Here is a 26,268-nt window from a genome sequence, read left to right on the forward strand (position 1 = left end):
GGTAGAAAGGACACCTCTGCGTGTGAAAGGCTTTTCTTCCTGGCTGACCTGAAAGGTGAAAGTGTCTGACTGTAGATTCCAGAGAAGCCCGAGGCTTCGTTGCATTGGTGTGGGGTCTGACCGCAGGTCCAGGTCTCTGAGACCATTACACAAGTCTTGTGAAGGGAATGCTTTTATGAGTTCTTGGCTGTTTGAGGCTATTTTGTGAAGCCTGAAGTTAGAGCAAGCAAGCATCTCTTGGGCTCTCCTGAGAAGACTGATGGCAGTCTCATTTGAAAGCATGGCTTTCAGACACTCATCAACATAAAAGTCCTTTTATATGAATTGTCTGACATCTGATCCATAATCTGTTTCTCCTCCTTCTCGAGCTGACCTTTTGAGTCCATAAATGGCAACTGTAGGTGAAGGACTATTGCCAAAGATGTGCACTCTCATACGGTACTCTGTGACCTCTTTAGTAGGATCATTGTCTCTGTACCAGAAGAATCTTAGGAAGTTCCTGTCTCTCGCTCTCACAAGGAAACAATGGAACATTTGCTGGATGTCAGCGATGAAGGCAATGGAATCCTTACGGAAGCGCATAAGTACTCCCAGCAGTTTGTTATTGAGGTCTGGTTCTGTCAGTAGAACATCATTCAGGGAGACATCATCAAACTTAGCACTGGAGTCAAACACCACACTAATCTGGCCCAGTTTCTTGGGGTGGTATACTCCAAACATGGGTAGGAACCAGCATTCTTCAGAGTCTTTGAGAGTGGGAGCTAGTTCTGCATGGCAGTTCTCAAAAATCTTCAACATGAAGAAAAAGTGATCTCTCATCTCTGGTTTCCTTTGCAGATTATGTTTGAGAGAGGAGAAACGTTTTAATGCCTGATTTCTGTTGTTTGGTAGACGTGGTCTGTGGGTTCTGAAAGGAAGAGGTGCGACCCAGCTGTTGATCTCATCTTTTACAAGTCCCTTGTCCATTACCTCTAAGAACAACTTGTCCTTTACCGACATTGCCACTTGGTTGTCTTGCTTAGTTCTTTGGAAGACTGTGCACCCCAACTGATTCTCATAGCTTCCTGACACCATACTGCTGTCATGAGTAAAGTCTATTAAATGATTGGGTAGTTGGATGCTGTGTGGTAGTTCCTTGACATGGAACTCGTTGTTGCAAGGTTGAAACAGAGATGGGCATCCTTTCTCCAATGTATTTGTTAACATACTTGTCACAGAAGATGGGGCGTGCATATGTCCCAAGCATACGTTTCCTATTATGACCCATCCTAGGACTAGCTTTTGGGCATACGGAGCATTGTGGAGTCCATTGATATGACATCTCACTTTATGAACCTGTAGGATATCTCTTACCAATAGCAGTATTATCTGGGCCTGATGGCCGAGTTCCAGTATAAGGTGTGCTACGCGTTTCAAGTGAGCACGATGGATTGCCACATCTGGCGTAGGTATTTCAGATCTATTATCTGGGATCTGGTTACACTCGATGATTGTATGTAGTGGTAGGCAGAATTGTCCGTCTAAGGTCTCAATTTGGTAGTCAGTGGCTTTCCTGCCTGCTGTTGTCACAGTACCTGCACACGTCTTTAATGAGTAGGGAGTGCTTGGTCTTTGATGTTGAATAGGTCAAAGAATGTTGATCTAGCCAAGGATCGATTACTTTGATCATCCAAGATAGCATACAGTCTTACGGCTTTGTCTCTATGACCCTTTGGGTACACTCTGACGAGGCATATTTTTGAACAGGACCTACTGTCTATTGTCCCTTTACAGACTTCAGTACATTGTGAAGTGATCTCTGGCATAGCTGCATCAGTGCTCCTTTCCTCCCCGCCATGCTCACTGTCAGCTAGCGTGTTTTGTGCACTCCATGGAGCTGGGCCAGGGTGTAGAGCAGTGTTATTATCTGTGGTGCCACATTCTGTGCATTTTACCCTGACCTTACAATCCTTGGCGAGATGAGTTGTGGATGAGCAGCACTTGTAGCAGATACCGTTCTCTTTCAGGAAGCTTCTGCGATCTGGCATAGATTTTGCCCTGAAGCCTCTGCATTTCAGTACAGGATGAGGCTTCTGATGGAGAAACCCAATGCAAGTCAATGGGGAAGCAAAGTCGGCAGGGAGTGGAGGACAGGAAACACACCTACAGTGCCCTTTTGAATGCCAAAAACATAAATTCTGATTACTGAAGCTTTTCAACCTTAATTTACTTCATAATACTAGTTACGCACTGAAAAATGGGGGTTATTTGGCTAAATTTGTGGGGGGGTAGGGCTGGCTCCAGGTTTTCATGTGCCCTGGGCCAAATAGCGCCCCTTTAACAAATACCACAACTCATGATGCTCCGATACCGCAGAGAAATAGTGGCATAGTACAATGAAAAATACTTCACTTTTTACATTTCATGACTGATATCCATTTTTAACAGCTCAAAAAACGGACAGTATATTACTCCATACAGTATTATGGCCACCGCATAGTGCGCTATACAGAGTAATGAGGACCATATATTTCTCCATACAGAATCATTGGTCCCATATAATGTTTGAAACAGTATATGATGAGCTCCACATAATGCTACAGTATAGTTGGTCCCCATGGATGAAGCTCCACTGTTTTATGGGCCAAATAATGCTCCATACATAATGGGCCCCATTTCTAATGCTCTAGTGTATAATGTGCCCTGTAAATGTTGCTCCAGTGTCTGATGTCCACCTTTGGAATGCTCCAGTGTATGGTGGGCCCCATATATCATTCTCCAGAGTATAGTGCTCCCCAAAAATTGCTGTCCCAACATTGAAAACAATTAAATAAGTCTCCTCGCTATGGAATCCCTGTACTAGTCTGGACTCCTCGTCGTCCCCATCGTCCATCTCACTGCACTTGGCTGTTTAGGCAGAGGGCGTACTGACGTGATGTCATTGTGCTCTCTGATCAGACTATCACTGTCAGGAAACGCGGAAGACGTCATGGCGGTGGAGCAGGGAGAGGTAAGTATTTCAACTTTGCAAGTGCTGTGATCCTGAGCAAGCAGGGGGGGCCCACTTGTTGGCGACGGCAGTGACACAGGGCCCCTCTAATAGTACAGCGGTGTGTGGTGGTGTGTCTGACGGCGGGTGGGGTGGGCCTGGGCCCTCCCCCTCCCGGGTGGCCCTCCCCCTCCCGGGTGGGCCCTCCCACCGGCAGAGACACCCTCCCACCGGCAGAGACACTTTTGCGTACTATGAGGGGCCCTGTGCCAGTGCCGTCGCCCATGAGTATGCCCCCCACCAGCTCAAGGAACCTGCACTTTCATCTGCACCTTCCTCTTTGTCACCGTGTAAGGTGGTATAGTATGCGGGAAGGGAAACCTGAGTTTCCTCTGGGTCAGATTCTGGCTGTGTAGAGTGTGAGGGGAATGTAGTGGTCTGGGTCAATGTACCAGCAGAATCAACTAGCAGTGGCAGGGCATCAGTGCACTTGTGGCGTCCCCAGGAGTACCGTCGCCACACTGGCATTACCTTCCTCCTAGGGAGTGTGATGTCATGCTTGGGAGCAACGAAGGATCTTTCTAGCAGTTAAACCAACACACAACACATTTCCCACTCCACGCCAGCAGGGAGACCTCTGAACATGACTGCTGAGGAGCTGCTCTCAGTGGTCGGGAGGAGGTAAGTTAGGCCATTCTGTGCAGGGAAGGGGAAGTGTGTGGACGTGTGAAGGGGAGCTGGAGGATGAGCAGAGTTAAGGCTCACTCCTAGCTGGAGCGCATGGTCCGGATTCCGGTCTCCGAGTTTGTAGGGACACTGACGTTCCTGCAGCAGAATCCGGAGGAAGTAGCAGCTGTAAATGCTCTGTACCCAACTGAGGCTCGGAGGCCCCAGCATCGACGTGTGTGAGCCAGAAGGAAAAGGCTACAGCTGCCAGCCATACGAGAAAGTTCCAAAAGAGAGTCAACAGGGGGAAACTTAATTGAACTCAGCACTGCGAGTACCTCAGATAAGTGCTAGAACGGAGGCCACACTACCTATATGCAGAGAGAGAAATCCAAATTGGTTTCCAGGCTGACCAACTTCTTCTCCATCTGTACTATGGGTCCTGCACAGCACCTACCAAGTACAGGTAAAAGAACTGCACGACTGTGTGTCATCTTTCTCCTGCGCCTGGCGCACGGCTGAGCTGCATCCTGCACTGCACACCATCGCCCAACTCTTTCATCTGCCCTGCGACTACGGCCCTACCTGTGCAGGGCTTCTACATCTTAGCTGCACCACAACATCTGTCCGACAGAAGCGACACTGCAGCGCTGGTCAGTCTAATCAGAAACCAGAGGTGGCGTCACGTATCATTCACCAATAAACATAATTCACCCCTTTGCATGGACGCCCAGGGCCACGGAACGGGTCACCACCACCGGGACACATCCCAGTGAGACACCGGCCCGGTACCGATTAACCCCACTGCCCTGGCTGGCCACCCACACTCCATGTCAGATTCATCTTGGACTGGGGAATTCACGATTTGACTTGATAACCCAGGATGGTATGATAGAAAGAGCTACATGGACTAATGTGAATTGTGGCCTGCTGCCTCATTCAGTTTGGGTGGGGGTGCAGGACACAAGGAAAGGGGTTCTTCCTGACCAGGAGCCAGCACTTGACCACTCAGTGCTTGCATTTTTTGAAACTTCAGAAGAGGTGGGCATATTTGAGTTTGTTTCGGCAATGTAAGCCAAAACCAGTTCCTCATGCTCCGCCTTTAAAAGCGGTTAACCTACTCCCAGAAAAGGTATCATTCCAGGCGTTCCAGAGCCAGACCATGACGCAGGCTCAACACCTCCTGCCTTAGCTGCTATTGTGCTTTTGCCACTACCAGCATCACCAGCTGCCCCCCCCCGGGCCCACGTCGGTGGCCTCTTCCACCAAACTTCAAAATTTTGCACAAAATAGACACAAAATAACATCAGATATATGGCACTATATCAGAAATGTACAGCTCTATTCAGCCAAAGGATAATTGTCAATCTCCATATTTATTCCATCAGTCACACAGAGACGCTCACAGGCTCAGTATGGATTAGACAAGATTATAAAAAGTAGACAAAGTGTACAGTATCATCAGATAGCAGGTATATATAGCATAGTTTAAACATTAACAATGTACGTCTATATATCAGAAGTAGTGTTGAGCCACCACGGTAGTGTTTTAGTTCGTCACACAGGAGGCAAGTTCGTCGAATGTTCATCGAACCCCATTGAAAACAATGGCAGGCAAACACAAACACATACAAACACATAGAAAACAATTACAAAACACCTTAAAAGGTGTCCCAAAGCAGAGAAAATGCTCAGAAGACAAAAATTACATATGGAAATGGGCAACTACGTTTAGAAAAGAGGTGGAGGAATAAAAGGAGGAGGTGGAGGAGACACAGATATAGGCTTGTCATTCCCTTATGAAGTCAAGAAAGGCTGGAATAAAAATGTAAAATACCAACCAAAAAAAAAAAAAATTCTGAAATCGAGCACAATCATATACCGTTGGACTTCCCACCAATAAATTATGCCAACTGGCGATCGGGCGGCGTTATTCCCACGAACCTCCAAACAGCATCCATGAAGGCAAAGTGTTTGCTTTCCGGGGGGCAGTATGATTGCAAAGCTGAACCTTAAAGGAATGTCCAAAAGGGCATCACCAGGAGTGGAGCCTGTGGCTTTATTGGACTCCACCTGGGAAACCACAGCCATGCCACCTCAAGAAAAGATGCACATATTGAAAGCTTTGTCGATTGTGTGTGTGGTGTGGTATGTCCGTTTGTAGTTGTGCTAGCAATTTGTCAGCTTTATTCCGTTAACGAACGAGACTCCGGCATGCCCCCGCGGTACGCGTCAAGCTTACTAGAGGGATACGCGAGGCTCTGGCACTATCATGGTCTATCATGGCGTTACATGTCTGGGGCTGCATGTGCGCTACACTGGAAGGACCAGCTTTTGTCGCTTACAGGTGCAGATAGCCAGCAGAACACCGTTAGTCATGGGGATCTGTGATTCCAATTATTCCCCGTGAACGATGATTTCCCAGTAAGTGCAGGTCAACCGCAATTCCTGAATTAGGCCTAACCGGCATTCCTGAAAAAATGCAAAAAATTACGTGTCCAAACCACAGTTGCTGTAGCTTGCTTAACAGCTCGGCAGCCGTTCTCAGGCCCAGTATGGATTCGACAAGATTCTAGAAAGTTGATAAAGGGTAAAGTTTCACCGGGTAACACGTACATATGTAGCATAGTTTACACATTAAAAACCTATGTCTATATATCAGGAGGCAGGCTCAGACGGTCTCAGGCCCAGTATGGATTAGACGTGATTGGACAAAGGTGAGAAAGGGTACGGTATCACCGGATTACAGGTATGTATAGCATAGTTTACACATTAAAAACCTATGTCTACAGATCAGGAGGCAGGCTCAGACGGTCTCAGGCCCAGTATGGATTTGACCAGCTTGTACAAAGTTGAGAAAGGGTACATTATCACTGGATAGCAGGTATATATAGCATAGTTTAAATATTTAAAATCTCCATGTTCTCAGTATGGATTAGACAACAATCTAAAAAGTAGAAAAAAGGAAATGTATTTGAAGCGTACACCAGTATACACTTTTTGTGGTATTTTTAAATCTTCATATATATTTCTGTCTCAGTAAGACAGTCCAGACTCTCCGCAATAGGAAATGAGATGCATACAATTACTGACAAAAATTCTAGTGATTGCAGAAATCTAGGAATTCCTATTCACGGGATAAACTTCTGTCACAATTCTCAGAGGTGATGCAGACCCTGAATTAATTAGTGTGTGGAGACAGCGAAAACCTTTCTTTGTGAAGAAAGTGTTGCTGTATCGCAGTACCGTTGATCCCATCGCCATTACTCATATCCATATAATTTTGATCACAGGGAGAGATGTAAACATGGTGCTCACTGCCCATCATGCTCTGTCACGTAACTTTGGAGTGCAAAAGACAGAAGCCACAGGCCGTAGGCGATTCATTTGGATTGGCATGAGAGGGCACATTTAAAAATGTGCGCTAGAATGTCACACGTCTGTGGGTAGGAAAACTGTGAAAGCTGATGAGAAACCACCACTGCATCTCATTGTGAGTCGACGTCCATAAGAAATGGAAGTCATTGATCATCTGAAGCTAGATCCCGGCCAGCGGGACAGGGCATAGCTACGTCTTAACCATCATCTTCTATCAGTTCACCAAATTTGTAGTGGCAGTCCCAGTGAAGGATTTGACAGCCCAGACTACACAGCGGAGGAGCAGGGAGGTAAACATAGCAAATGCTGGGGCCCTGCCTAAGCAAGGGGGGCCCACTTGTGGGCGTCGGTACTGGCACTGGGCCCCTCATAGTACGGCGGTGTGTCTGACGGCGGGTGTGCACCCCCACCGTCAGAGACACTTGATTGCATTATGAGGGACCCTGTGCCAGTGCCCGCGCCCAAGAGTCGGCCCACCCACCTGTCCAGGGCAACGGCACTCACACGGTTGCGTGCGCTAGGTGGTGACCCCGGCCATGGGGGGAGGAGGCAGCCCAGTTAGGGAGGTTTAAAAAATTGCATATGTTGATGTGGGACATTCACCTGCTGCTAAAGGCGAAATTGGTCAAGTCCCAGGAAGAGGCGGACCAAAGAAAGCCATTTTTCTGTCATCCTTTGTGTCATCGGAGTAAGGTGTGACAAAATCCTTGGAAACCCATGCATGGTTCATTTTAATGAAGGTTAGATCATCCACATTTTGGGTTGACAGACGGGTCCTTTTTTCTGTCAGGATTGATCCAGCAGCACTGAAGACTTTCGGATAGCACACTTGCAGCTGGGCAAGCGAGCTCCTGTAAGGCATGTTGTGCCAATTCAGGCCAGGTGTCCAGTTTAGCTGCCCAATAGTCAAATGGGAATGACCTGTGAGGGAGAACATCGATATGGGAGGAAAAGTAGTTTGTAACCATAGTTGACAAGTGCTACCTCCTGTCACTTTCAATTGATGCAGTATTACCAGTCGTGTGAGCGGGACTTGAAAAATCAGTCCACAACATGGTCATGAAACCCCTGTCTCCAACGCCACTTCTGATGTGTGCACCACCAACACCTCTTCCAAGTTGCCCCCGGCCCCTATGGCTCGTGTGACAACCATCACCGCTGCTGTGTGCTGGGAATGCCTGAATGCCTCAACCAACCGGTTTACCAGAGTTGCTTGTTTGTTAGCCAATATTGGGTCAAGGTTCTCCTGTGGCATGATGTTTTGGAATTTGCCTTTAAAGCTTGGATCCAGGATGCTGGCCCACCAGTAGCCATCATCGTTCATCATTTTGGCAATGCGGGGGTCCCTTTTTAGGATCTGCAAGGCATAATCTGACATGTGGGCCAATGTTTCCGGTGTCAATGATGCACTACGAGTGCTGGATGGAGGAGCACTTTCAGGCAAATCCACATCCCTCCAGTCACACACAAACCCAGTACCAGACCTTGCCACACCAACATTTTCTCTTGCCCCACGAGAAGCATCCTCCTCCCCTAAATAATCATCCCCATCATCATCCTCCTCCTCCTCTTCTTCCTCCACCTCGTCCACGACAGTTCCCTGAACAGATAATGGCTGACTGTCATCAAGGCTTCCCTCCTCCTCTTCCTCATCATCCTCGGCTGCAGACGCCTGCTCCTTGATGTGCGTCAAACTTTGCATGAGCAGACGCATAAGTGTGATGCTCATGCTTATGATGGCGTCGTCTGCGCTTACCAACCGTGTGCATTCCTCAAAACATTGAAGGACTCTACAGAGGTCTTTCAGCTTCGACCACTGCACACTTGTCAACTCCATATCTGCCCTCAAAGTGCCTGCCCGTGTATCCTCCCACAAATGCATTACGGCATGCCTCTGTTCGCACAGCCACTCAACCATGTGCAGGGTGGAGTTCCACCTTGTTGCAACGTCGATAATTAGGCGGTGCTTGGGAAGGTGGAGCAATCGCTGCAGCTTCTGCATACGACTGGAGTGTACCGGCGACCAGCGGATGTGCGAGCACAGTCTTCGAACCTTATGGAGCAGGCCTGTTAACTCCGGATAATTAGTGAGGAAGCACTGCACCACCAGGTTCAAGGTGTGAGCCAAGCAAGGTATGTGTCTGAGTTTTGAAAGGGCTATGGCTGCCACAAAATTCCGGCCGTTATCACTAACTACCTTGCCTGCCTCAAGATGTAGACTGCCTAGCCATGACTCAGTTTGTCGCTGAAAGTAGTCGGCCAGTACCTCCGCCTTGAGTCTGTCGCCCAAACACATCATCTGCAACACAGCCTGCTGACGCTTTCCACTAGCTGATCGATAGGGGGATACCTCGTTTGCAACACTGGCAGCTGCGGATGGAGAGCTCGTGTGACTGCGCTCTGTGGATGAGCTATCGCTTCTGGAGGAGGAGGAGGAGGGTTGAACGCCTACAGCCAACTGTTTCTTATACCGTGGGCTAGGCAGCACTGTCCCACCACCGCTGTCCCCTGTGGACCCTGCATCCACCACATTAACCCAGTGCGCAGTGATGGACACGTAACGGCCCTGGCCATGCCGACTGGACCATGCATCAGTTGTGAGGTGCACCTTTCCACTCACTGACTGCTTGAGTGCATGGACAATGCGGTCTTTCACATGATGGTGGAGGGCTGGGATGGCTTTGCGAGAGAAGAAGTGGCGACTGGGTAGGTCATAGCGTGGTACTGCATAGGCCATGAGTTCGCGGAAAGCTGTGCTTTCCACCAACCGAAAGGGCATCATCTCTAACAAGATTAGTTTGGCAATGTGGGCGTTCAAACCCAGTGTACGCGGATGAGAGACTGAGTACTTTCTTGACCTACTCATAGTGTCTGGGAGGGTGAGCTGGACTTGAGAGCTGCATATGGTGGAAGTAGCGGTGGACAGGGCGGACTGAGAGATGGTTGATGATGGTGATGGAGTTGGTGTTCTTTCTGATGGCCTTGATTCAGTCTTTCGTTGATATAACAGTGGGATTCCCTGACTGCTGTGGCCTTGCAACGACACCTCAACATTTGCTGCTGTGCTAACCTGTGGGCTTACAGTGGGGGAAACAATGTAGCGTTGCTGACTACCTTCTTTGTGATCAGTTGCACATGTGGTACTTGAGCTTTGGTGTTGTGTCCACGCTTGCAAGTGCATGCTGGTTAAATGTCTAAGCATGCAACTGGTATTCAAATTTTTCAGATTTTTCCCTCGGCTAAAGGTCTTTGCGCACTTCTTACAGATAACCTTGGCCTGATCATGAGGATTTTGTTCAAAAAAGTGCCACACTGCACTCTTCCTACTTTGGCAGACATTTTGCAGCCTAGCACGCTGTGATATTTTGACCCTCTGGACAAGCTGTCCAGCAACTCTTTTGATTTTTGGAACCTGTCTTTGGAGTGCTCCGGGCCTGCCAGATAACAGCTGTTGCGATGTCGATGTCTGCTGTGGATGCTCCTCCTCCTCATCTGAGCTATTGGAAGCAGCACCCTCTTCCCCAAATGGATGCCAATCTGGGTCAACAACTGGGTCATCCATCACCTCCTCTTCAATGTCATGTGCACCTTCCTCTGTGTCACCGTGTATGGTGGTATAGTGTGCGGGAAGGGGCACCTGAGTCTCATCAGGGTCAGAATCTGGCTCTGTACACTGCAAGGACAATGTAGTGCTCTGAGTGAATGTACCAGCAGAATCATCTATCAGTGGCTGTGCATCAGTGCACTCCATGTCAGATTCATCTTGGCCTGGGTAATTCACCATTTCACTTGATAATCCAGGCATGGTATGTGAAAACAGCTCCATGGAGTAATCAGTAGTATGGCCTGCGTCATCCTTCAATCTTGGTTGGGGTGAAGGACACAAGGAAAGGTGTGGTTCATGAACATGAGCCTCCAATGACGACTCAGTGCTTTTATTTTTTACAACTTCAGAAGAGGAGGCGATAGAGCTGGAGGCTGTGTCAGCAATGTAAGACAAAACTTTTTCCTGAAGCTCTGGCTTTAAAAGCGGTTTGCCAACTCCTAGAAAACTAAGCCTTCGAGGCCTTGTGGAGCCAGACGATGACGCAATGCTCAACACCTCCTGCATTTGGTCCTATTTTGCTTTTGCCACTACCATCAGATCCACCACCAACACCATCATTACCAGCTGGCAACACCCGCCCAATTCCACGGCCTCTTCCACCAGCCTTCCTCATTTTTGGTAGAAATGTAGACAAAATCCAACAAACTATATAGTAATGTAAAACAAGGTACAAGGTGTCTATAGGACAGGGGAGATTTTGAATTTCCGCACACACTTGTGGACACTGGACACTTTTGGATTGTGTGAGGCCCACTGAATATCACAGCGCTATGTCACAGGCTCGATGTCGCAGGTGTGAAAAATGTCACTAGAGGATAACAGAGATTTTGAATTTCTGCACACACTTGTAGACACTGGACACTTTTGGATTGTGTGAGGCCCACTGAATATCACAGCGCTATGTCACAGGCTCGATGTCGCAGGTGTGAAAAATGTCACTAGAGGATAACGGAGATTTTGAATTTCTGCACACACTTGTGGACACTGGACACTTTTGGATTGTGTGAGGCCCACTGAATATCACAGCGCTATGTCACTGGCTCGATGTCGCAGGTGTGAAAAAATGTCACTAGAGGATAACGGAGGTTTTGAATTTCTGCACACACTTGTGGACACTGGACACTTTTGGATTGTGTGAGGCCCACTGAATATCACAGCGCTATGTCACAGGCTCGATGTCGCAGGTGTGAAAAATGTCACTAGAGGATAACGGAGATTTTGAATTTCTGCACACACTTGTGGACACTGGACACTTTTGGATTGTGTGAGGCCCACTGAATATCACAGCGCTATGTCACAGGCTCGATGTCGCAGGTGTGAAAAATGTCACTAGAGGATAACGGAGATTTTGAATTTCTGCACACACTTGTGGACACTGGACACTTTTGGATTGTGTGAAGCCCACTGAATATCACAGCGCTATGTCACAGGCTTGATGTCGCAGGTGTGAAAAATGTGACTAGAGGATAACTGAGATTTTGAATTTCTGCACACACTTGTGGACACTGGACACTTTTGGCTTGTGTGAGGCCCAGTGAATATCACAGCGCTATGTCACAGGCAGAAATTGTCTAGTGTATGACAAACTACAAGGTGTGTATAGAATTGGGCAGAATAGGAATCTCCCTAGAGTGTAGGTCTGTAAGAAAGGAACAAGTCCTCGACTTATCCTTATAGAGCGACACACAGATAGCTTCGCTGTGGCCGTGATAACAGCCGTTACACGGTACTGAGAGAGGAGCGTGCACGTACACGGCTGTCCGGTGTACGTAAAATTGTCAAGCTCCGTGTTTTTTAAGTATACGGACTGACACACGCTGTCTCTCTATAGTTTTGAATGTGATCAAACAGCAGATATACTTAACTGAAAACTAGACAAAACTAGAAGGTGCAGGTCTGTAAGAACGGAACATGTCCTCGACTTATCCTTACAGAGTGACTCACAGATAGCTTCACTGTGGCCGTGATAACAGCCGTTACACGGTACTGTGTGAGGAGTGTGAAAAAATGCATGCTCAGTACCTCACAAGGACAAAAAAAAAATTGGGATTGCTTTTAAAAAAGCAGTTTGCAGAGCAGTGGGTAAACAGCAATGCAGCCGTCAGGAAGCCTTAGAAGGCAGCCTAACAACCAACACCGCTGATCCAGCAAAATATAGCCTCCACTTGCACTGCACACACAGTGACTGGTGTGTTGTACAGGCAAAATCGCTAGCAGCAGAAGCAGTTTTTGGTGTCTTCTTCCCTGCCTAACGCTCTCCCTACAAAATCAGCAGCAGCAGCAGCTCTCCCTATTCTGAGATCAGCATGAGTAACATGGCGGTCGGCGTGCATGCCCTTTTATACCCCCTGTGACGCCCACCAAAGCAAGCCAATCACTTGCATGCCCTTCTGAAAGATGGTGGTGACCCCTGCCTATGTCATCACGTTGCCCACAGTGTCCGTGGATCCTGATTGGCTGAAAAAGAGCACAAAAACTTTTGAAACGCGACTTTGGCGCTTAAGTCGCCGACCTCATGGCCGACCTCATCCTGGGGTCGGGTTTCGTTTCATGAAACCCGACTTTGCCAAAAGTCGGCGACTTTTGAAATTTTTCGACCCGTTTTGCTCAACTCTAGTTGCAATAACAGTGTGATTCCCTGACTGATTTGCCATTGCGACGACAACTCAACATTTGCTGCTGGTGGTGTGCTAACTGGTGGACTTACAGTTGGGGAAACAATGTAGCGTTGCTGACTACCTTCTTTGGGAGCAGTAGCACATGTGGTACGTGAGTTTTGGTAGTCCGTCCACACTTGCAAGTGCATGGTCGTTAAATGTCTTAGCATGCAACTGGTATTCAAATTTCTCAGATTTTTCCCTCGGCTAAAGGTCTTTGCGCACTTCTTACAGATAACCTTTGCCTGATCATTAGGATTTTGTTCAAAAAAGTGCCACACTGCACTCTTCCTACTATGGAAGACATTTTGAGGCCTTGCACGCTGTTCTATTTTGACCGTCTGGCCAAGATGTCCTGCAACTCTTTTGGTTTTTGTAACCCGTTTTTGGACTGCTCCGGGCCTGCCAGATAACAGCTGTTGCGATGTCGATGCCCACTGCGGATGCTCCTCCTCCTCTTCTGAGCTATTGGCAGCGGCACCCTCTACCCCCAATGGATGCCAATCTGGGTCAACAACTGGGTCATCCATCACCTCCTCTTCAATGTCATGTACACCTTCCTCTGTGTCACCATGTATGGTGGTATAGTATGTTGGAAGGGGCACCTGAGTTTCATCTGGGTCAGATTCTGGCTCAGTACACTGCAAGGACAATGTAGTGCTCTGAGTGAATGTACCAGTAGAATCATCTATCAGTGGCTGCGCATCAGTACACTCCATGTCAGATTCATCTTTGCCTGGGTAATTCATGATTTGACTTGATAACCCAGGCATGGTGTCACGGTCACGTGTGTCTGGACGCAGCGAGTACCGCAAGGCGAACCCATATGACACACGTGACCCTGGATACACCGCCTCCAGTGGGGCGAATTTAAATAATAAGACGTGCAGCTGGATACACCGCCTCCAACTGGCGAATTTAGGTATTACACATATTTATACAATAATCTGGAAACCCCCGCCTCCAGTAAGGCGAATTTAAATAATAAAGGGGAAACCTGGGTAACAATAACAATGGTGGGCCCTGCGATAGGGAATAGAGACGTGGAGACCTCCTGTACTCCCCTGAGCCAGTGACCCTGCACTCTTAATGTTCTCAATGCCGGTTCCACACCGGGTGACGCACAGGAACCTTAAAACCCTGACTCACCCTGACCCTAAACCCTCAGTAGGGAATTGGTTGGTGCGGAAACTAATCCCACCACTGCACTAAACACACACAAGGGAAAATGACAATACAGGGGAACACCACTTAGCTTTGCTCTGTTGCGTACGCTCCTAGCAACAGAGCCCACCACCTGCGTGCATCTTCTCCTCCACCCGGATCCATCACCATAACCGGATCTATTATCATAGTGCAGACTTGGAGCAGACTCCACCACCAGTTGCAGCTGCCCAGTAAACAGAGTCCCAAAGATGAGTCCAGCTTCTGCCAAAAAGTCCAGCATGCTTGAGTCCAACTTTTCTGCCCATAAGTCCAGCATGCTTGAGTCCAGTTTTCAACAACCAAGTCCAGCATGCTGAGTGCAACTCTCACCAAAGTCGCCACTCCACCAAGCCATGCAAGCACTTCCTGCTGACACCATAAACTGCGACTCCACCATGCCATGCCAGCCCTTCTTGCAGACCACATCGTAGAACTCCTCCAATCCATGCCAGCACTCCCTGCAGACTCCATAGCTGACTCAACCCCTCTGGCTGGGCTGCCCAGGACTCTTGTTCAGCTCCTTCATCACCCAGGCTTGCTTCCCAAATGACGAACTCACAATATCACCAACAGTGATTGAAGACACCTGACTCTCTTTTATAGAGCCTCACACCTGATTTATAATTACGTGCACATTAAACCAAAGAAACTAAAGTGCACTACCGCTCACCGCCATTGGGGCAACTTAGAATGAACGACACCACGTATAATAATTCTAATGGCCACCGGGGGCAATCACACCATTTTGGCACCAAGCCAAAGGAAAAAAAGTTCACTTTTTCCATTTAGTTGTCAGATCCACCTTGGATCATAACACATGGTATGTGAAAACAGCTCCATGGAGTAATCTGTAGTGTGGCCTGCTGCATCCTTCAATTTTGGATGGGGTGAAGGACACAAGGAAAGGTGTGGTTCATGAACATGAGCCTCCAATGATGAGGCAAAAGAGCTGGAGGCTGATTCAGCAATGTAAGCCAAAACTTGTTCTTGAAGCTCCGGCTTTAAAAGCGGTTTACCTACTCCCAGAAAAGGGAGCCTTTGAGGCCTTGTGGAGCCAGACGATGACGCAGGCTCAACACCTCCTGCATTAGGTGCTATTTTGCTTTTGCCACTACCAGCAGATCCACCACCAACACCAACACCATCATTACCAGCTGCCAACCCCCGCCCACTTCCACGGACTCTTCCACCACACTTCCTCATTTTTGGGGAAAATGTACCCACAAAAACACCAACTATATGGTACTGTAAAACAAGGTACAAGGTGTATATAGTAGTGGGGAGAATTGGAATCTCTGTAGACTTCAGGACACAGTTGGATTCTGTCAGGCCCTGTTTATTTTACACCGCAATGTGACAGGCAGATTCTGGATGTTGTAAGAAAGGTGGATAGAGGACTGTGCAGAACTGGAATCTCTCTACACTTCAGGACACAGTTGGATTCTGTCAGGCCCTGTGTCTATAACACCGCAATGTGACGGTAGAAATTGCCTAGTGTATGACAAACTACAATGTGTATATAGAATTGGGCAGAACTGGAATCTCCCTAGAGTGTAGGTCTGTAAGAACGGACAAACTCCTCGACTTTTCCTTACAGAGTCACACACATAGATAGCTTTAATTTGGCCGTGATAACAGCCATTACACGGTACTGAGAGAGGAGCGTGCACGTACACTGCTGTACGGTGTATGTAAAATTGTCAAGCTCCGTGTTTTTGTATACGGACTGACACGCTGTCTCTCTGTAGTTTTGAATGTAATCAAACAGCAAATATACTAAACTGTTTGAAAAACGGACAAAACTATAAGGTGTAGGTATGTAAGAACGGACAAACTCCTCGACTTTTCCTTACAGAGTCACACACGTAGATAGCTTCAATTTGGCCGTGATAACAGCTGTTACATGGTACTGAGAGAGGAGCGTGCACGTACACCACTGTACGGTGTATGTAAAATTGTCAAGATCCGTGTTTTTGAATACGGACTGACACACGCTGTCTCTCTGTAGTTTCGAATGTAATCAAACAGCAAATATACTAAACTGTTTGAGAAACGGACAAAACAATAAGGTGTAGGTCTGTAAGAACGGACAAACTCCTCGACTTCTCCTTACAGAGTCATACACGTAGATAGCTTCAATTTGGCCGTGATAACAGCCGTTACACGGTACTGAGAGAGGAGCATACACGTACACCGCTGTACGGTGTATGTAAAATTGTCAAGCTCCGTGTTTTTGTATACAGACTGACACACGCTGTCTCTCTGTAGTTTTGAATGTAATCAAACAGCAAATATACTAAACTGTTTGAAAAACAGACAAAACTATAAGGTGTAGGTCTATAAGAACGGACAAACTCCTCAGCTTTTCCTTACAGAGTCACACACTTAGATAGCTTCAATTTGGCCGTGATAACAGCTGTTACTCGGTACTGTGTGAGGAGCGTACACCGCTGTACGGTGTGTGAAAAAATGAACGCTCACTACCTCACCAGGACAAAACAATACAATTTGGATTGCTTTTAAAAAGGCAGTTGGAACACCAGTGTGCACACAGCAATGCAGCTAGCCTTAAAAGGCAGGCTAATCACCACCAGCGCTGCTGCACAAAAGCAAAAATCTTCACCTTTCACCGCACAGTAACTACAGTGAAAAGCGCTAGCAGCAGAAGCAGTTTTTTTTTTCTTTTTGCCTTCCTAACGCTCTCCCTACAGAATCAGCAGCTGCAGCAGCTCTCCCTATTCTGAGATCAGCATGAGTAACATGGCGGTCGGCGTCCCCACCCTTTTATCCCCCCTGTGACGCCACACAAAGCAAGCCAATCACTTGCATGCCCTTCTCCAAGATGGTGGTGACCGCTGCCTATGTCATCACGTTGCCCACAGTGTCCATTCTTCCTGATTGGCTGAAAAAGGGCGCTAAAGCATCTTTTGAAACGCGACTTTGGCGCTAAAGTTGCCGACCTCGTGGCCGACCTCACGCTAAGGTCAGGTTTCGTTTCATGAAACCCGACTTTGGCAAGAGTCGGCGACTTTTTAATTTTTTCGACCCGTTTCGCTCAACTCTAGTCAACACCTTTGGATGTGTCAAGGAATGCAAGTCTTTGTAGGTCACCTTCACATTTGGCAACTAGGACTTCCTTTATCAGATCACCTAGTTCTCTAAGTTTCTGGAGATCTTTGTTAGATATTTTAGGAAAATCATCGATTCTTTTAAACAAGGCTCTCTCTATTACCTCCGCTGAGCCGTAACACTCATCTAGCCTCTTCCAGATCTCTTTGATGCCGATCTCGGGGTGGTTTATATTAATGTCTCTGATCCTTACTGCGTGTTTGACTGACTCTTCTCCTAGGTATTTAACTAAGTGTTGTAGCCCCAAGTCTCTAGTGACATGTTGGAAGGAAGCTTTCCAAGCTCTGTAACCTTCAGCGTGGTCAGTGAATTTCATGAGTCCCTTGGCAACCAGTTCACGTTGCGCGAATAACTTAGCAAATTCTGTTGTGAACCGGTTGTCAGTAGAGTATACTGGTGATGGGTCTGATAGTGGTGTGAGGTGCGTTCATACCTGTTAGTATCCTCAGGACACCAGCTGGTGTCATATTGCTTCGGTCTGACATGCGGTGTGTCAGCAAGGTGATTCATGTTGGTTACCTGGGGAGAGGCAAGGTAGTCATTAGCAGAATTGTTTTGCTCCACGTTTTCCTGGAGCTGAGCCTCATGATGACTCTCACTTGCTTCACTGGAGAGCTTGTGTTCTTGGTATAGTTTGGATCAGGAAGTTCATTAACATACTGAGATGTGCATTGTGGTGAATCTTGCAGTGGCAACTTCAGACTTGATGTACTGCTTCGGCTATGCAGCTCAGGGTTTTGTGCGGCTTTTAGCGATTCTGCTTCAGCTAAGGCTGCGGCAGCTTCTCTTTTTGCTGCTAGGCTCCCTAAGGCTGCATCCACGCGTGCCTTCTCTAACTGCGTCTTTCTCTCTTGCTCATCTCTCTCTAAGCGTAACCTTCTCTCTTGGTCATCTCTTTCTGAGCGTAACCTTCTCTCTTGATCCTCTCTTTCTATGCGTGACCTTCTCTCTTGGTCTTCAAGGCATGCTTTCTCTAATTTGAATTCCATCTCTTCTACAACAAAGCTTGCTCGTATTTTGGCAGCCTCAGCATTTGCGGGGGCAATGGCGACCGCGCTGCTGATGGATACAGTCTTTGAGGAGACGGAAGTAACAGATTTTGTCCTGCGCGATTTGTGGGACATGGTGTCTTGGGGGGATGCTTGGCTGTGCAGAGATTGCTGTAGCTGTATTAGTCTCTGTGTAGCCGGTGACTTGAATCTCACTTGGTGGGTGGCTAGTTCCTGAAAGCTGGATTGAAGGCTGTCTTTTCCCTGAATTCCACTAGCTGGATGGCCGCTGTTTTACTGGCCCCTGCAGGATGGAAGAATCTTCTCTCTGAATTCCCACTAGCTGGATGGCTACTGTTTCACTGTTCTGTCCTTACTAAATGAAGCAGAATTCATGTAGCTATACAGGCAGCAAAACCGCTATACCGGGGGTCCAATAAGGAGACTGTAGGTTGAGTCTGTGCTTTATTGAACATGATGGTATATTGGCACAGTGAAACTACAAACAAAACATATATGCATACAATCAATACTGGGTTCATCAGGGATTCATATATACATAATACATCATCTGCACTAATAGCTAACCAAGAAGGAACTAACTAAGCAAGCTAGTATGAGACAGGAATTGGATACAGGAACCATAAATACATACCAGCGATGCTGTCACAAGGGGAGAAGAGAAATTAGATGCTTCCTGAATGCAGGCAGAAGGAAAATGGTGGACTGGAGGGAAAATGGGAGCTGAACTCACCATAATCCTTTGCACAAGGCTACCAGGATGCATTGTAACCTTACCAGAATGCACTGCAAATGCAGGGAAATAGCAAAGTGAAAGTAAAACACACAATAACATGGCGGTTATGACTCTGGTCACTAGATGGAGCCAGAAAACACTGTAAACATTAACAAGCAGATAATCAGGGATTATTAATTAAATGTCGGAGACAGAACACAGCTCATTGCACAAATTCAGCAACAGAACTAACCTCACTCTATGCAGGTGTAAGTAAGAATATTTTACACCCACTGCAATTTAGATTTTTTTTTACAAAATATACAAACTTTGTGCTGCAATAAACCAAAGAAGAACAATGTAAACAGCTCCATACAACTAATATAACAAGTGGTTTCTACAAGGGTAACACAAGATGCCACTTTTAACGACTACAGCAGTCTCTAAATTGTTCATCCCCTGAATAGAACCCCTCATATGGGTGAACAGTTGTAAATCACATGTGGTGCACACCTAAAACAACTAATCAACAACCTCATTGTGTCATGATCCATGCTGGATCATGACAGATAAAAGCACTAGTAACCTTTATTTTTCCTCACTGTGTGGTTTCAGTTCTAGTTTCCCCCCCGGTGGCCGTTAGGGTCATTGCACTTGATGTTTTCTTTGATTTGCCTTTTGCCCCCGGTGGTCACTGGGGTTATAGCAGTTTTTGGCCCCTGATCATTTGGCCATTCCCTTTTTCTTTATAGGGTTACATGGTCTATGAGCAGGTGTTGGTGATAGCATCTTTTTGGGATTCCAACCACGGTGAAGGGAGCAGCTGGCTGAGGTGTGAAGCCACTGCAGAAACCAGGTGAAGTTAGCAGCTGGCTTGAAGGTTGGAGCCACTGCTGAAATTGGTGTTGAACTCTGGCTGCCCGGTGTCCACAGCAGAGTGAGATGGTGAAGGTGGCAGCTGGCTCTGAGGTGTCGAGCCACTGTGAAAAGTTAATCCGGTGATGCACTCTGCTGCCTGGTGCTGCAGCAGAGCAAGATAAGTCTTTTTGGTGTTTCCCCTGTTTGTATTTTTCCCTGGTGTGTATTAGTACAGCGGTGGGGCCACTGCCTGCACCACCCAGCTCCCTAGCAAGGGATAGGTGTAGGGTGTGCTAGGGTGACAGGTATTCTGATCGGCGCCCGGTGCGAAACCGGCCTAGGGATCGTTAGGAGTGGAGGGACACTGACTCAGGGGAGTGCAGGAGGTCTCCACGTCCCCGTTCCTTATCGCAGGGCCCACCATTGTAACTGTTTCCTCTTCACCCGTGTCTTGTTGTTTTAGTTACCGGCCTGTGGGTCGTGTCACACAGGACAGATGGAGGTTTATAACCCGTGTGTGAGGGGAGAACTGTGGGGGAATTGTACTTTATGCCACTTTACAAAGGAAAACAACCTTCTGAAATACCACTGCACATGTAGACGGGCCGATTATGATTAAAGTAACACGGTGTATGGTGTCAATTAAATCCAATTTATAGCACGTTTTTGATATACTTAGGCTGCATTCACATGCTGGGCACTTATTATTATTATTATTATTATTATTATTATTAGGCTGCAGTTGATGCAAAACCAAAACTTTTTTGCCACAATTTTCCAAGATCATGGCAAAAGTTCAGTTTTTGTTGTAGTCACGGCAAAAAAACCCCACTGCTGCCACAAACAGTGAATGTAGCCTAATGTAGCCTAAAAGTATCATATTTTGTAATTCTGACAGGTTTCTGCCTTTCCTTATCAGTACCTTGATTCAATAAGTTGATAAAGTCCAAAGTTACTTTAACAAGTGCCTTCATATTCTGCAATATGTCACTTCTGACGACCCCGTGAGGCTGAGGACCCAGTTCAAAACCTGAAATAACAGAGACAGTGATCAGTAGATGTGTGGTTCTAATGCTACATAAAGAAAAGATTTTCAAACAGCTTTTTAATGGGGTTTTCTGCTAGCAATGTCAGCGCTGTGTCTCCAGGCAATCGCATGATATTATGTCACAGGACCCCTGCAGCCAATCATAAACATCACTGGAATGGTGCCAGTCCAGAAAGTGAGCGAATATATATATATATATATATATATATATATATATTTATATTTTATTATGGACACTTTAGCATTCAAGCATGGATTAGTCTGCAGTGGACTACCCCTTTAAGGTACATCTGTTACAGTAGCCAGGTCCAGAAAGTAAATAAGACTTCAAATAAATAAATCTGTCTCCTGCCTTCCTTGTTCTTTCTCATCTTCCTGTTAGGTTTTATAATATGCTAAATGTAGTACATCATGTATGAATTGGAAGTTAAAACTAGAATTGTCAAGTGAACAAATCCTTATGGGCCTGAATTTTTAAGACTACCACTTTGCACACCAAACTTAATAAATGGGGCTGCTTTCTGAGGATGTGTCTAATTTATTAAGAGACACACTAATTAATAATTTAAGAACTGTTACTCTAGTTAGAGGCTACAATTAATTAAAAGGATGTAAAATTGAAAGAACAGCATGAAAAATGGCAGCTGTATTTACCAAAACCAGATTACAATATTAATGAACTACAGGATGTAGCAGGCCCCATGATAAAGGCGGAGGCGGCACAGGTGCAAAATATTGAAGAGTATTCACTCACACCTATCACTCATGGGGGACAATTGCGTGAGACTACCATCATTTTATAGACAATCATCTTGGCTATCTCACACATAAATTTGACTTGCAGATATTTAGTATATTATTAATTATGCAAATTCTTGTCATGTCACTGCATTGTTACTGTTTTTGTTTTTAAAGATCTAAATTTTTATTTTTTATTATTTTGTTAGCATTTTGTAAATCCTCCTTTGGCTTTCTACACTGCCTGAATCCTTCTGGACAATCAGATTCCAATATGTGTCGACCAAAATCTGACCCCAAGGCTCTTCTACACGTTTCCAAAGTTGGTGCATACTGGTCGACTCACTTGGGTTTGTATACAGATTTTCCTTCAATTCTACCCACAAGTGATTGGGTTGATGTCTGGGGACTGTTGGGGCCAATACAGCACCTTTACTTCATTGTCATTGAACCACTTCTTCGTGTTGTGGTCGTGCTGGAACACTATGTCGTACTTTCATACCCATAGTATTTGAGTGTACGAACTAACCCATCTTGTAGGATACTCACTAATAGCTCAGTATTGAGCCCACTATCAATCCTGGTTGAGTATCCAATGCCTTTGGCTGTGAAACAGCCCCATATCATGAGGCTTCATCCACCGAACTTGACATTTCCTTTAATTTCTCAATCCTTTGTCCCCTTTTTCCCTTGTTTCTGTCAGACCCATTTGCACCTATCAGAGCCTAGTCTATTGGCTTTCATGTCATCGCTCCAAATCACCCATTTCAAATTTTTAAATATCTACTTTTTGTACTTGTTTACAAATTTGAACCAACGCTTCTTATGATAATATTGAAATTAAGGCTTCTTCCACTTTTTTCGGGCCATCATTCCAGACTTGTGTAACGTGCAACACTTAATGGTTGTAACGTCTTTTGTGATCTCACTATTATGAAGCATACATGTTGACTCTGATATTTTGCCTAGATGTCCACCTTTTGGCTTCTAAATGGAGGGATGGACTATCATGGCACTTACATTATTATTATTTATATAGCACCATGAATTCCATGGTGCTGTATATGAGAAGGAGTTACATACAAACTTATAGAAAAGGCTGTAAGCTTTCCTGAAGAGATGGGTTTTCAGGTTCTGTCTGAAGGATCCGAGGGTGGTGAATAAACGGATGGATGGGGGATATTCGAAAGAAATCTTGGAGGCGGTTGGGTGAGGAACGAATAAGTATGGAGGAGAGTAGGAGGTCTTCGGAGGTTCGAAGATTACGTGAGGGAAGATATTGGGAGATTAGTTCAGAGATATAGGGAGGGGACAGGTTGTGGATGGCTTTGTAGGTCAATGTTAATAGTTTGAACTGGATTCATTGGGGAATTGGAGCCAGTGGAAGGATTGGCAGAGGGGCGAAACAAGGGAGTAGCAAGGAGAGAGGTGGACTAGTCCAGCAGCAGAGTTGAGGACAGACTGGAGTGGTGCAAGAGAGTTAGCGGGGAGGCCACAGAGGAGGGTGTTGCAGTAATCAAGGCAGGAGGTGATGAGGGCATGCCAAGAGTTTTAGAGTTTTTAGAGTTTTAGTAGATTGAGGGCTGAGGAAGGGATGGATTCTATAAATATTTTTGAGTTGGAGACGACAGGAGGTGGCAAGAGTTTGGACATGTGGTTTTAAGGACAGGGCATAGTCGAGAGTTACTCCAAGGCAGCGGATTTCAGGTGTGGGAGAGAGCGTGATGCCATTTACCATAATAGATAGGTCGGGTACGGGAGGTACACGAGATGGAGGAAAGATGATGAGTTTGGTTTTGCCTACATTGAGTTTTAGGAAGCCAGAGGTGAAGAAGGAGGATATCACTGATAGACACTCTGGGACTTTGGACAGCAGAGAGGTGACATCTAGGTCAGAGAGGTACAGTAGATCTGAGTCTCATCCGCATACAGGTGGTACTGGAAGCCATGGGACTTTATGAGTTGTACTAGGCCAAGGGTATAGATGGAAAAATGTAGGGGCCCCAGGACAGAGCCTTGAGGGACTCCAACAGAGAGAGGGCAGGATGAGGAGGTAGCGTGTGAGTGGGAGACTCTAAATGTGCAGTCGGAAAGTTATGAGGCAATCCAGGACAGGGCAAGGTCTTTGATGCTAAGGGAAGAAAGAATCTGTAGCAGTAGGCAGTGATCGACTGTCTTGAAGGCAGAGGACAGGTCGAGAAGGAGGATGGAGAACTGTCTGTTAGCTTTGGCTGTGAGTAAGTCATTAGTAATTTTGGTTAGGGCTGTTTCGGTGGAGTCGTGGGGTTCAGAAGCCAGATTTGAGGTTGTCAAGGAGAGAGTTAGATGAGAGGTGGGAGGAAAGTTGAGCATGGACATGCTGCTCAAGGAGTTTGGAAGCAAACGGGAGAAGTAATATGGGGCGATAGCTGGGCATAGCAGTTGGGTCAGGGTAAGTTTTTTTGAGGATGGGTGTGGTGGTGGCATGTTTGAAGGCAGAGGGGAAAGTACCAGAAGATAGCAATAGGTTGAAGAGATGGGTTAGGGCTGGGATGAGCGTGAGTGAGGTGGGGAGCAGGTGGGAAGGGATGGGGTCAAGTGCACAGGTGGTGAGGTGTGATTTGGAAAGGAGGTGCGTAAGCTCTCCTTCAGTGATGTTGGAGAGGGAGGTTATTACATGATACAGTTTGGCAATTTTCTTGGCCAAGAGACCGTCATCAATGAGCTAGATGATGACATTTTTCTTTTCTTGGGAAATCTTCTTCATGGCTGCTCCTCGATTCAAACCAGTGACGTTTCACTTGGGAAACAACCTAGTAATACAATGAGCTAATAGGGAACATGAGATCAGGTTGTATTTTGTAGCATTCAGGAAGAAAAATATTTTTCCACCACCAGGAGCAAAACAGCAACAATGCAGTGACATGGCAAGAATGTGCATAACTAATCATATGCTAAATAGTTGCAAGTCGCATTTATGTAGATGTACAAGATGATTGTCTATAAAATGATGGTAGCTTCATGACTAACCCCCCAAGAAGAAGCTAAACGCAAAATGCGCATTGGGATTTCACACTATTGTCATCCAGGTCTATCTCATTTATTTTACTGAACTTTCATGTGCCTATTATTTTGCTTTCTCTTTTTGCGCATGATATGACATTTAATATGGCTTGTACTTACTTCATTCACTATCTATGGCCACTAGGTCTTTTTTTATAAATGTAATTTTTATTGATTTTATAAATTTAACAAACAAAATAGACACAAATATTCGGAAGCGAAAGCTAATTAGGATAGAGTACATTCAAGAATGACTGTTGGGAAATATTTCCCTCTAGTGGTATCAAAATATATTGCCAATGGGAACAATAAATTACAAAACTCCAATAAGTCTTTAAAGGTACTGTCACACTTAGCGATGTACCAGCGATCCCGACCAGCGATATGACGCGGTCAGGATCGCTGGTATATCGCTAAGTGGTCGCTAGTGAGCTGCCATACAGGCAGATCTCACTAGCGACATCGCTGGGGACGGGGGTCGCTACTTACCTGTCACACCAGGCGATCCTGCGTCCTCCCGCCCGGCTCCACGCGTCACTCGTCGTCACAGCAGGAAGCGCCGCAGGAAGCTGACGACGAGAAACAGTCCAGCCTGTTCTCGCGCGATCAGCGATAACCAGCGGGGGAGCGGGTTGTAGGTAAGTATCACACACAGCGATATCGCTAGCAATATCGCTATAATGTCACAAGTTATAGCTACCGATATCGCTTAGTGTGACATGCCTTTAAGTCTTTGTAATTTATTTACTTATCCATACTGGAAAAACACTGATGTTAACAACAGACACACTGATGACACCCTGATGCAAAAAAAAAGATTGACGCCAGTACCATTTTTTCATGTAAGTTTTCATGTGTTTAACCCCTTAGCGACAGAGCCAGTTTGCAGCTTAATGACCAGGCCAATTTTTACAATTCTGACCACTGTCCCTTTATGAGGTTATAACTCTGGAACGCTTTAATGGATCCCGCTGATTCTAAGATTGTTTTTTCGTGACATATTGTACTTCGTGTTAGTGGTAAAATTTCTTCGATAAGTCTTGTGTTTATTTATGAAAAAAATGGAAATATGGCGAAAATTTTGAAAATTTTGCAATTTTAAAACTTTAAATTTTTATGCCCTCAAATCAGAGAGATGTGTCACACAAATTTCTTAATAAATAACATTTCTCACATGTCTACTTTACATCAGCACAATTTTTGTAAGCAAAATTTTTTTTTGTTAGGAAGTTAGAAGGGTTAAAAG

General features: G+C 46.1%; 1 protein-coding gene across 1 annotated transcript in view; it reads right to left on the reverse strand.

Moving 5' to 3' along the window:
• Nucleotides 1-26,268, reverse strand: part of ACY3 (aminoacylase 3) — a 190,768-nt gene that overhangs the window by 52,665 nt on the left and 111,835 nt on the right. Inside the window, exon 4 of the mRNA XM_073563400.1 lies at nucleotides 21,117-21,224. Coding sequence (XP_073419501.1) covers nucleotides 21,117-21,224 — 108 coding nt within the window. The remainder of the gene's footprint in view (nucleotides 1-21,116; nucleotides 21,225-26,268) is intronic.

Source organism: Dendrobates tinctorius, unplaced genomic scaffold (genome assembly GCF_039654945.1).
Source record: "Dendrobates tinctorius isolate UK_male_01 unplaced genomic scaffold, ASM3965494v1 ptg000387l, whole genome shotgun sequence".
Lineage (NCBI taxonomy): Eukaryota > Metazoa > Chordata > Amphibia > Anura > Dendrobatidae > Dendrobates > Dendrobates tinctorius.